Genomic DNA, 12,410 nt, shown 5'->3' with positions numbered 1-12,410 from the left:
ACCACATGCGATACTTAACCTTAATTAGTGTTTGATTATTAATATTATTATTTAACATAAATGCTACCAGTGTGCCCCCAGAATCTGACTGAACACTTGAAAGTAAAAACCTTCCACTTACAGCATCTTGTGAGCATCCTGAGGCACACTTTACCAGTCTTTACCAAAAGCAAACTTAGTATGTATACTAGTACATTTTTACGTCTAGAATCATCTTCACATATTGCAAATTGCTAATTTAAGCACTCTGTGCTCTGTGCTACAGAAGAAAATTACAGACAGTAATTTCTTCACCAGCATTGTGCATGAGCAATACCTACCTTGGCAGGGACACAGAAGTTGTCATACTCTTTCAGCAACTCTTGAGTTTTCTCACTTGAGTCGCCTAAAGTGTTGTGAGTGGAGAGGAAATATTCACCTGCCTCCTGAAGCCAGTCTAATGCCTGCAATGTGAAGATGAAAAGAAATGCTGCACATGTGAGAAAGTATAAAAGACAGAAAAGGGATATAAAGATGTCAGGTGTTTAAAAGTGCATTCATTCCAAATAAACGAGGGTTGTCTTGTTTTTTTTATGTTGATGCCGTAAGTGCTATCACTACACAAATCTGAGGTGTATTCACCGCATGTGTGTGTGTGTGTATATGTGTCTGTGCATGTGTGTGTGTTTGTGTGTGTGTGAGTGTGTGTGTGTGTGTGTCTGTCTGTCTGTGCTGGTTTGATGGATCTCACCTGTTTGGCGCTGCGCTCAAACACCACATACTGCTGGCACTGATCCAAGCGCCGTTTCTTCATGGTCCAGAAGTGCAGGACTCTGTTCTCCCTCTGCAACAGTTCATTGAGGATTGCTACAAAAGAAAACAACATAGATATAATATAGATATAAATAAAGATATAATACCCTATTAGAACACAGTAGAGGTTTTAGCATACTGTAATTAAGCATAATGAAAAGAAAATTTGAAAAGGTTTATCCGCATGGTCTGACCTTTGACCTGCTGTTCAGAGCCACGGGTGTTGCCAGAGGAAGCAGGAGTGCTGACGTTGTTGCGGTGGATGTACTTGAGAAAAACTTCAGCATTACGTCTGGCTAGTGTACATGCCTGAAAAACAGCACGTTAGAAAGAACAAAGATCTCAGATCTAAAAAAGCCCCGTTTTTCAGGATTTCAGTTTATGCAAAACACTCATTCTTGTTTTTCTGAGTGACTAACACAGATAATTACACACAATCCTGTTTTACACAAAACTAATCTGTGCAATAAGCGGAGAAAAAGGGATTTGTGTAAAACTGTGAAGCGACACGTTTTTAAATGAATTACAGTGGCTACATGTGCTAATCTAATCAAGAAAAGCTATGAAAATTACTGTGAATTATTTCATCGTTTAATATTCAGAAAATCCAGAATTTATGCTTACAAATAAAAAAGAATCTCCTTAGAAGTCCCAACACAAAAAACGCAGTGGAAAATGTGTGAGAAGAGTGCAATTAAATGTTTTAAATGAAACACTGTTGAAACTCTTGAGAAATAAGCAGGTCAGAATTTCTTTTCATATTAAATCTATATATAATTTGATACAAATATTTTACTATGTTTCATGTTGAACTATGACTAAATTTTTTATTTATTTAAAAATAATTATCTAGTCTCCATTCTGTCCGCACAAAGAGATAAAAACAGATAATAAAAGGTACTTTAAAGGTATTTGGTATTAAAAATTATTCAGGGATCTTTACAGAAATAAAACTGAGATTACATTAAATCAGTCTTAGACTAAATGTATGTGACCTTTCCTTCATTTACCTTCAGGAAAGCCTCTTTCTGCTCCAGATGTTTGCTGATGAGGGGAAACACATGGTCACTCTCAGCTAAAGGGCCCAGCTTATCATGACCTCCACACCAGTCCTCATCCCGTCTGTATTCCTGCTCCAAACTCTCCAACACACTGCACACCTATATACCACAGACACACACACAAGTTCACATTCAACCATCTACAGATCCTATTTAAAATTCCCAATATTTTCTTGCAGCATTTTCTTTCTTCTACTATTCTTATGTTATGTTACTGACTAGCATTATATATATTACATATATTACTAAGTAACCAGTGGGTGGTGCATTTCACCTGCTCAGAGGTCTTGTAGAAGGCCACAGATGCGTTAACTAGCTTGAGCCGGTCCTCCATTTTTAGCATGAGCTGCTGCCAGTGCATGGCCACCTTTTCAGCACAGGTGCGGATAGCGTCAGGGTCATAGTGGCCCGATTGCAGCATGACTTCTGCCTTCTGCTGGACCTGAAGTGCACTCTGATGGGTCTTCTGTAGAGAGTTTGCATGGAACAAGGACTGGAGAAGGAGACAGAGACAAAAAAAGAAATTGACAATAAATACAGTTTATTTAGAAATCTTAAAATGCTTAGGATTCGAACAGCTACAAATAGTTACAAGCTGTCAGCTGAGAATGCTAAAAATAAAACCCTATAATATCTTTTTAAAGGAACACTGGAGATGAAAAGAAATGTTACATGTCTTTCATGTTTAGATTGCTCTATTTAATGCTACAGCTACCAGTAAAATCATCTGTGAATTTTGTACTTTTCAGCACACAAAACCTGGAGCCAAAAACTACAATGATAAGCAACCGAGCACTGCAGCCTTCCGAGGAAAAAAAGATGATCTGACTTTTCTACACTAATAAATCTAGTAAATCAGTGTGTGTAAATGCTAAATTCATGAAGTACAAAAAGGTGCAACAGATGTATCTGGTTCTGTTTTCAAAGACAAAATAAACACTCTTCCTTCTTCAATAAAGAACATAATCGTTTAGAAAATCTGTGGTTATACACGTATTATAGTAGACTATTAAATATTTTAAAGCTGCAATGTGTCCCAATGAACCAAGAGACCTGAATTACTGAATAGTGTCTGTTATAAATGTAGATAAACAGCATGTCTTAATGTCTTTACTTAAAATTACATTTGGAAGTGAAAAAAATCCTGTTGTGTTTTTACTTCTCTTAATAAAAGCATGAATGTCTGTTCTAGCCTTGGATACTGGTGGTTCTTACAGCTACAGTTACATCCTGTATACTGAGGTAAAATAAATGCTGCTAATACGTTTTTAAAGGGGCTTTTTATTCGTATCCACAAATGGGTTCCAGAGCTGTTATAAGCTGCATGGGGTTTAGGTGTGTGTGTGTGTGTGTGTGTGTGTGTGTGTGTGTGTGTGTGTGTTTGTGTATATGTGTACCTCTATAGCAAGCTGAAACTGTTCATGCTCTCGTTGTAGTTGTTCAGCCTCAGACAGTGAGCTGGCATTAACCATGCTGGCATTCAACATAGACTCACCATTGCGGATCCAACTGAGCACCTAAACACAAAATCACACCCACACACAGACAGAATTAGGAATTATGCATCAAACCAAAATGTTTTGTAGCTTCTTTATCTTCTTAGTGACTCAAGAGTAGTATATGGGATGTTAGCTGAACAATCTACATGAAAACATTCAGGGTTTAATATGTAAACATGTACAATATTCAGTATATTATTTTTCTATTTATTATTTATTGCATATGCTTCCATAATTTCTATACTTTCTATACATATCTGTATATAGGATCTGTAATGCGTGTCACCCTGACTGTACATTGTGTAGTGTTCTTTCTTTCTTTTTCAATTTATATAATGTTATATCTAGAAGCTTCTATCATTGAGAAATTATATATTTTATACTATTATACTCTATATACTATTATATATATATATATATATATATATATATATATATATATATATATATATATATATATATATATATATATATATATATAATAGTAATAAAAACTTGTTCTGATTGTAAGTCCAATTCTAAATGTATTGTATTATTTCACTTTAATTACATTATAATTTAAATACTGATAATTATGATACGAGATGCAAATGAATCTTTATATAACGGTTGCCTTTAGACAGTGTGTTGTTCTGTGTCCCTCAATGATTGGAACAACGATTCTAAATGTGTTAAACATGAAATACATTTGGGTAAACTGACAAAGAGCTATGTTTATTTATAGTTGAGATAGTGAAATACATGCAAAAGAGTTTAGGTAAACCTGTCGTATTCAGTAAATAGAAAGTTCACCTTGTGACAGTATTTCCCACACATATCAGATAATTCATTTTGGAATAAGCAGTGTTTCGTTTCACTGGTATTTAGATGCATGCTTGACTAATTCAGCCTACTGGCTTCCAAATTTTAAACATACATGAAACCAGATTCCCTGGTGGATTCAGAGAAAGCCTCTCTCCCTCTCTAGCTGTCTCTGCCTCTAACTTTCCATATCTTTATCCCTTAATCAGTCCATTTCTCTTTATTAGCAGTTGTATAAGTGGAGGCACTTGATGGCTGTCTCTAGAGACACTCCTTGACCCTTTATTTAATCCTGAATGAGATTAGCTCAGAGAAAGCAGGAAGGAGAGACAGACATCTGAGTAGCCAGAGCCATCATTAGCCTCTGACCCGCTGTCTGGACCAGCACAACTAATAGGTCTGAATAGGGCAGTACAAATGTACTGTAGCCTACCATATGCTTAAGTGGATGCTATTTTGAGATAACCTGTTAGAAATGATACATGTTACTAATATACAATAAACTACTATAATTTATGAAATTCATAGATATGCAAAGAAAAAATATACAATTGTATAATTGTTTATAACCATTTATAAAAGGCATAGAAACACTGTTTTATAAATAAACCTCTATATATTGGGAACGGTACTGAAAAGTAGCTGTATTTTTGTCATTCATTTTAGGTAGTAAATAACTCCTCATGCATATTTGTTTAGTTATTAAGGCCAGAATTTAAAAGTTAATTAAATGTGTTTCTCTATTAGCTAGACAATCCATTTCAGCATCAATAATTTATGGAATTGATGATTTACAACTGGAATGATTTTCAATCCTAGTTCTGAGGGTGTGGGAAATGGTAGCTCGGTTGAAAAGACAGAGGGATTTTTGAGTGAAAGGTTATGACTTCCAATCCTAGCACCCAACAAACTACCACTGTTGAGCCCTTGAGCAAGGCCCTTGATCCATAGCTGCTCAGTTGTATAAATTAAACAACTGCAAGTCTGCCTCCTGTCCTGTACACTTTAGTTTTCCTGGGGATAATCCTAAATATGCAGGCCAAAAAGTAATCCAGGGCCGGCCTGGGATATAAAACCTGTCTGATATCGAATACAGAGATTGCTGAAAGTTTTGAGGCTTGATATCTCAGTGGTATAGAACCATAGTTCATGGAAAAAGAGCAGATTGAGCACTAGCCTTACAGCATAATGGAAGACATGTTTAATTCATACACATTTTTGTTTCTGCCTGGAGAGGTGAGACTGAGAATGAGGACACACAGTACACTTTTCTGCACTCTGCGTCTTCATAACTTTCCACACAAATCTCATAGCACATTTGCTTTAAAAGTTAACAGATTTTTGCATGACTGCAGTTCTCTCCATTTGCATATGGCTGACTCAAGCTAAGCAGGTCAGTCTGCTTGTCATTTCTTGTCATTGCTTGTTATATTTGTAACACTATGCATCCACTTGCATATGTTGCTGCTACCTAGCGCTGCACTGCTTCTTTCTGCTAGATGCTGATAGCTGTTTCTATGGATTTACTTATAGAATTTAAAATGTTTGCTCCTACGGAAAGCCATGCGATGTCACGAACACGCTTCTTTGCATAACTTTGTGCTTTTTTGAACTTTCTTGGCCACATGGCACGCCAGATTTTGCCACATACCAACTGTCATGCCTTCTGTGAAATGAATAACAAGCTTAGAACTAAGATAAGATGTGTGCTTGTAGGTGTTTTTTATGTGCTTTGTGCCTTAGTTTTATAAGTATGTACAGTATACTGAGTGTGTATGAGTAAGTTTTAATGTATTTTTTGTACGTTTTACCTGTTTAACCTCAGCCTGCAAATGTCGTAATTGGAGACACTGTTCCATCCGTTTCTGTGTCTGCTCTGCGCTCATGTCCAGTTCATGTTGTTTCTCATGAAGAAACTCCAGCAGTTCCTGCACTTGCATCGCCAAATCCACTTCCTTCTCCCCTGTTAACTCAATGCCTACACACACACACACACACACACACACACACACACACACACACACACACACACACACAAGCAATCAAATATAACATAGTCAGTGTTTTGCCTATGAATAAAAGCAAATTTTACACATAGGCAAAACCTATGGACAAAATTTGAAAGACCAAACATGATATTTCTATCAACAAAACATTTACTGTGTTAAATTCTACAGATTTTGTGTATTTAACATTATTCATTACCCCAAGTAGAAAATGATCAAATCATGTTAAAATATGTTACAATATCAAGTGAGGTCAAGTGAGTTTTAATTGTAATTCTCTACATAGCTTGCAAATGAGTGTGTGAACAATGTGTGCTCAGTTTTGCCAGGATAGGATTCAAATCCTTCTGTTTTGTATATAAAATGTAAAAAATAGTGGTGTATTTTTACCCTTTTGAATCAGTATTTCACGGTGAATGTAAACTTTTAAATTCAACTCAAGTATTGAAGAACAATGCTTGAATGTACAGATGCATATACGTAAAATAGCCACTAGGTGTCAATACATATCCACTTTTTCCATGAAGTGTCCTGTGCATCACTGATGCCATAAGTGTTGCTTAGGGTCACTGTAGTAAAACCATACGGTGCATGATTTATTATTTACAGTCATGACTATTGTCTAGAATCACATCATTTATCAATAAAACACAGGGTTATATATGTTCCCTTTTCTGGAACAGAAAAAGAAACAAAATACAGTAAGAAATGTGTGAAAAAGCAAAGAAATTATTCACAGCGCAATATACAAAATGTTTAAATGGTGTTTTTTCATTTAATCTAAAATACTTATTTCAGATATCATTATAGTATCAATTATGTGGCCAGTCAAATGTAATTTGACTGCATTAGAGAAGAGACAAAGACTCACTCAGCACATAAGCGAGAGTGTGTGAGATTGTCTCAGTGTGATTTGGCAGAGTGGCATTTCCAAAGCCAGAACCAGCAGCGACTCATAAGCCAAGGTCCATATGTGGGAGTAGGGGGGGTGTGAGATGGGTCAGCAGTTTGAAGACAGAAAGCCTGTTTCCCATGTTAAATATATCTCTAATACACAGAAATGCAGGCAGAAACAGAGCAAGAGGATTAAAGGAATGGAGGAGTGGAGGGTCAGGGGACATAGAAATCAAAGTAGAGTGAATCTGGAGAAATGGACAGAGGGGGTTATAGATTGGCTTTGATTATTTAACCTATTATTTGGCTTCTTTGCATGCAGAGTCACACAGCTGCAGAGTTAAGCCAAAGACCATAAAGCTCAGCTGCCTCACTGGCTCAGACACCCAACATCTGCTTATCTCCCTTTCTTTATTCATCTCTCTATATCCCTCACTCCGCCTTATACACTTATCTCTCTCCATTGCCTCTTCACCTGCATATGAAGATTGCTTATTGATCTGAAGTTTTGTTTGTATGACAGTAATCTACTCATCCATTCATCCATACATCTATCCTATTTTATTCTCTCTCTCTCTCTCTCTCTCTCTCTCTCTCTCTCTCTCACCTGAAGCCTGGACCTCCATGATGTACTGGTGTAGGTCTTGGCCCTGCTGGATGACCTCATATGTCATGTTATTCATGGCCAGTTTTCTATCAGCGTGTCGTTGGAGCCTCTGTTCCACCAGACTGGGCTCTTCGGCACTGAATTCGCTAATTTGCCGTACCAAGTCCTCGTTCCACGTGTCCAGTTCTGCAGTGACCTGCACATTACAGGAGAAAGAAAATTCCAAACTCATTCATATTCAAGTTTACAAGCAATATTACCCTGACCCTACCTAATAACAGATATTTAAACAATGAATAAATAGATTTTATTTAAAATTAGTTTCATGTGCAACATTTTATGTTGCTACATTTGGCAGGCCATGCAGTACTGAGCAGAAATGTAAGCACACTAAGCATTTTCTTTTATGCACTGTATTCTGTAAATATTTTTATATATTTCATAAATATGTTAATTTTGTTCTATTTTCTATTTAGATTTTTTAAAATATATTTTACAGTATTTTTATGGTATTAAAGAAAGGAGGATATAAAGTAACTGACTTTTTCAGACACAGTAGTCTGATATTTTGTGCAAAAACAGCAAGTGAGGTCTGTGGCAAGTTCTTCAACTGGCTTGGAAAATCTACAAAGTTCTTTTTAACCCATATAACAGTGCACTATGGAGCTAATGCAAATTTTTTTAGGTTTAAATGGTTGGCTTTATAAACCCTATATATAATGTATATGGTATATTATATTATAAAAGTCTAAAACAACCCAAAAATATTTTTATGTGTCTTTAATCAAAGCTTGCCCAACTCATGGCATTCCCGAGGAATAGTTTTAAATCACAGGTGTACCTTATACCTTGTGCCTTATGTCAAGAGTTAATCTGTAAATCTCTTGCATTCTTAATGTGCTTTAGACCATCAGTTGGCTTGTGCATCTCTCTTAGGGCTACTACAACTACTATAAAAATCCATAATATTGCAAGTAACACTTATTTAAGTAAAAAAAAATAGTCATTACTTCAAGAAGAAAAGTCAGTCAATCTGAAAAATCTTTAGAACATTAAATGTAAAGGAAATGATGACCAAGAGCTACCTCTGCTGCTTTCTGGAGTTCAAGTGAGTCAAGCCCCTTATCTTCAAATTGTAAAGAAAACCATTTTTTATTTTATTTTGGATGAACAACAAGCAGTAGAGATGTGTTTGGGCCAAGAAACATAAAAAAAGGTCATTAGATAAGGGGAATACTGTCCTCTGGTCTAAAGAGTACAAATGTAAGACTTTTTGTTCCACCTGCTGTGTCTATGTTAAATGTAGAGAGGGTGAACAAACAGTTCCTGAATGTGTGGTTCCCACTGTGATGCATGGAAGAGGAAGTGTGATGGTGTGGAGGTGCTTTGCTGGTGACACTGTTGGGGATGTAATCAAAATTGAGGGCACCTTTAACTAGCATTTGCAGCAACATGCCATCCCATCTGGTTTGCTCTTAGTGGGATTATCATTGTTTTCCAACAGAACGATAGCAGCAAATACACCTTTGATTTATGTCAGAGCTATTTGCTCAGGAAGAAGAGTAATGGAGTGCTGCATCAGATGACATGGCCTCCATAATCAATTAATCTAAATCGAGTTGGATCAGAGAATGCTGGAAAAGCAAGTATTTAACACCTCTGGGAACACCTCAAGATTGTTTGAAAACCATTCCATGTGACTAAATCATCAGGCTGACTGAGAGAATGCCAAAAGTGTGCAAAGATTTTATTACAGCAAAAGGTGGCTACTCTGGATAATTGAAAATCTATATATAAAATATATACAGTACAGACCAAAAGTTTATATATATTATATATACAGTACAGACCAAAAGTTTGGACACACCTTCTCATTCAAAGAGTTTTCTTTATTTTCATGACTATGAAAATTGTAGAGTCACACTGAAGGCATCAAAACTATGAATTAACACATATGGAATTATATACATAACAAAAAAGTTAACTGAAAATATGTCATATTGTAGGTTCTTCAACGTAGGCATCAAGAGAATGCCAAGAGTGTGCAAAGCAGTAATCTAAGCAAAAGGTGGCTACTTTGAAGAACCTACAATATGACATATTTTTAGTTGTTTCACACTTTTTTGTTATGTATATAATTCCACATGTGTTAATTCATAGTTTTGATGCCTTCAGTGTGACTCTACAATTTTCATAGTCATGAAAATAAAGAAAACACTTTAAATGAGAAGGTGTGTCCAAACGTTTGGTCTGTACTGTATATATATATGTGTGTGTGTTTGCTATATGCCCTATGTACACGATATGCATGTAACAATGTCTAGTGTATTGTCCCTGTTAAATAAACAAACAAATAAAAAAATAATAATATTGTTCATGTTTTTGTCTGCTTGACAGGACCATACAAATTTGTGTATCTTGTAGTAAAGCAGTTAAAATTTGGTGTTTTGAGTGCAATCCTCTCATACTAACCACTGGATGTTCAACATGGCACCTCAAGGCAAAGACTCTCTGAGGATTTGAAAATTAAAATTGTTGCTCTACACAAAGATGGCCAGGGCTATAAGAAGATCAGTAACACCCTGAAACTGAACAACAGTACAGTGGCCAGGTTCATACAGAGTCAAAGAAGTTGAGTCCTCATGCTTTGCGTCAGATGCAGAAGCTGGCTTAAAAAAACAGACACATGAGTGCTGCCAGCATTGATTTAAATGCTGCAGAAGTGAAACTTGTCAGTGTTTTTCTGAAGCTGGCTCACAAGAAAGCCTGCAAACAGTTTGCTGAAGACAACCTGTCCAAGAGCATGAATTACTGGAGACATGTCCTGTGGTCTAGTGAGACTAAGATAAACTTGTTTGGCTCAGATACTGTCCAGCATGTAAAGACACCAAAACAACTGTCTTGCCTACAGTCAAGCATCATTGTCTGGGGCTGCTTGAGTGCTGCTTTGTACTGAGGAGCTGTGGTTCATTGGGAGAAACATGGATTCCAGCATGTACTGTGACATTTTAAAGCAAAACATGATGCCCTCCCTTCAGAAACTGGGGCGGCAGTTTTCTAACATTAAAACAACCCCAAAACACAATGCCAAGGTGACAACTGCCTTGCTAAAGAAGCTGAAGGTGAAGGTGGCAATTATGTCACCTGAACCCTATTGAGCACCTGTGAAGCATCTAACATCCAGAAGCTCCGTGATGTCATCATGGTGGTGTGGAAGAGGATCCCAGCAACAACCTGTGCAGCTCTGGTGAATTCCATACCCAGGAGGATTAAGGCAGTGCGAGTTAAAAATGGTGCTCACACCAAATATTGACACTTTGGACACAGTTTTGAAACATTCATTTAGGGTGTACTCACATTTATTGCTAGTTATTTAGGTAATAATGGATTTATGTTTAGTTATTTTCAGAGGACAGTAAATCTGTACTGCTGTACAAGCTGCACATTGACTACTTTAAAATATATCCAAGTTTCATTTCTATATTTTTCCTTGAGAAGATATCTAAGTATCACATATCTGTAACAGCCAGCTATAAAATAAGGGAATTCTAGGTTAATTAGAGCGCAGAAAGTGTGACCGATCCGAGCCTGATACGTTATTTGATATCACATAAAAGTTCATACTTGACCATAGCTGCTCACCTCAATGGTGTACTGTTCAAAGATGCGTAGTTGAAGAAAGATGTCCAGTTTAATCTTTCTTTCATGGAATAGCTCTTCCATCTGACCCTGTGCCTCATCCAGCTGCTGTAGCACACTCTCGATGTGAGCTATTGAACTGTTATGCGGCATTTTATTACTGCTCATCGCTGAATCTCTGTAAGAGAAATGGAAGAAAGGTAAGACTATATGTTTATGTACTGTATGTGAGCATTAATGCATGTGTGTTTAACGTGCATTAACCTGAGTTGTTGAATGAGGTCTTCTCCTTCTTTAATAACATTGAGTGTGGCCTCCAGTGTGGTGGCTTGCTGTTGCTGAAACTGTTTGATCAGTTCCTGTACAGAGTCCACCGAGTCCGAGCACACCTCCTCTAACAGTTCCTTTTGCAGATCCTCCATCCAAGTCCATAGCTACAAATACAAACAAATGCACATAAATCAAAGGAAGAATTACCTTAGTGTCTTTGTGGAAATGTACATTTTCCAGAAAAGGTTTTGGCTTTTTCCAATGGAGCTGTCTGACAATATCCGGATGCTATTTTACTCCCATTGTAAAGACCTTTGCTTCTTCTTGTGGGAATGAAATAAAACACATGTACACACAAACCAAACACTGCTTCCAATTATTTCAATAAACCTTTCATTTCATAATCATTGCTGTCTGGATGTATTTCCATAATTAGAAACTGAACCAAAAATAAATTTTTCGCAATGATCAAATTGCTTCCATCTTAAAATAATAGTTCTTTCCACTATTACCCTGCTGTGTGCATCAAACTAGCATCTTTGTGGTTGCAGCTGAATACTTTCCCCAGGCTGTTTACTGATTTGTGCTGTAATGGTATGATATAATACTCCTTTAAAAAAGCAAATCATCTTCTCACCCAGAATTTTGACAGCTTCTCGGTTATGCAAAGTTGCAAAATTGCAAAAGTGTGAAAGCATGCCTGCATCTAATGCTACTTTTCCAGATGACTAATTAATACCCATTTACACACCATGCCAGTGATTATCACTGAATCAATGTGTTCATGATCTATGTGAAAAAAAAGTGAAAGTGGCGCTTAAATCAGTACTTCAATCATTTC

General features: G+C 36.6%; 1 protein-coding gene across 2 annotated transcripts in view; it reads right to left on the bottom strand.

Moving 5' to 3' along the window:
- The window catches only part of kalrna (kalirin RhoGEF kinase a), a 154,869-nt gene that overhangs the window by 44,097 nt on the left and 98,362 nt on the right, over nt 1-12,410 (bottom strand). For both annotated transcript variants that reach the window (XM_046844539.1, XM_046844540.1), the window contains exons 12-21: nt 11,564-11,733; nt 11,303-11,477; nt 7,661-7,856; nt 5,965-6,131; nt 3,251-3,370; nt 2,128-2,346; nt 1,803-1,952; nt 987-1,101; nt 731-846; nt 321-443 (exon numbers count right to left, since the gene is read on the bottom strand). In XM_046844539.1, coding sequence (XP_046700495.1) covers nt 321-443; nt 731-846; nt 987-1,101; nt 1,803-1,952; nt 2,128-2,346; nt 3,251-3,370; nt 5,965-6,131; nt 7,661-7,856; nt 11,303-11,477; nt 11,564-11,733 — 1,551 coding nt within the window. The remainder of the gene's footprint in view (nt 1-320; nt 444-730; nt 847-986; nt 1,102-1,802; nt 1,953-2,127; nt 2,347-3,250; nt 3,371-5,964; nt 6,132-7,660; nt 7,857-11,302; nt 11,478-11,563; nt 11,734-12,410) is intronic.

This window comes from Silurus meridionalis, chromosome 3 (genome assembly GCF_014805685.1).
Source record: "Silurus meridionalis isolate SWU-2019-XX chromosome 3, ASM1480568v1, whole genome shotgun sequence".
Taxonomy (NCBI): domain Eukaryota; kingdom Metazoa; phylum Chordata; class Actinopteri; order Siluriformes; family Siluridae; genus Silurus; species Silurus meridionalis.
This window is presented reverse-complemented; position numbering and strand designations above follow the sequence as displayed.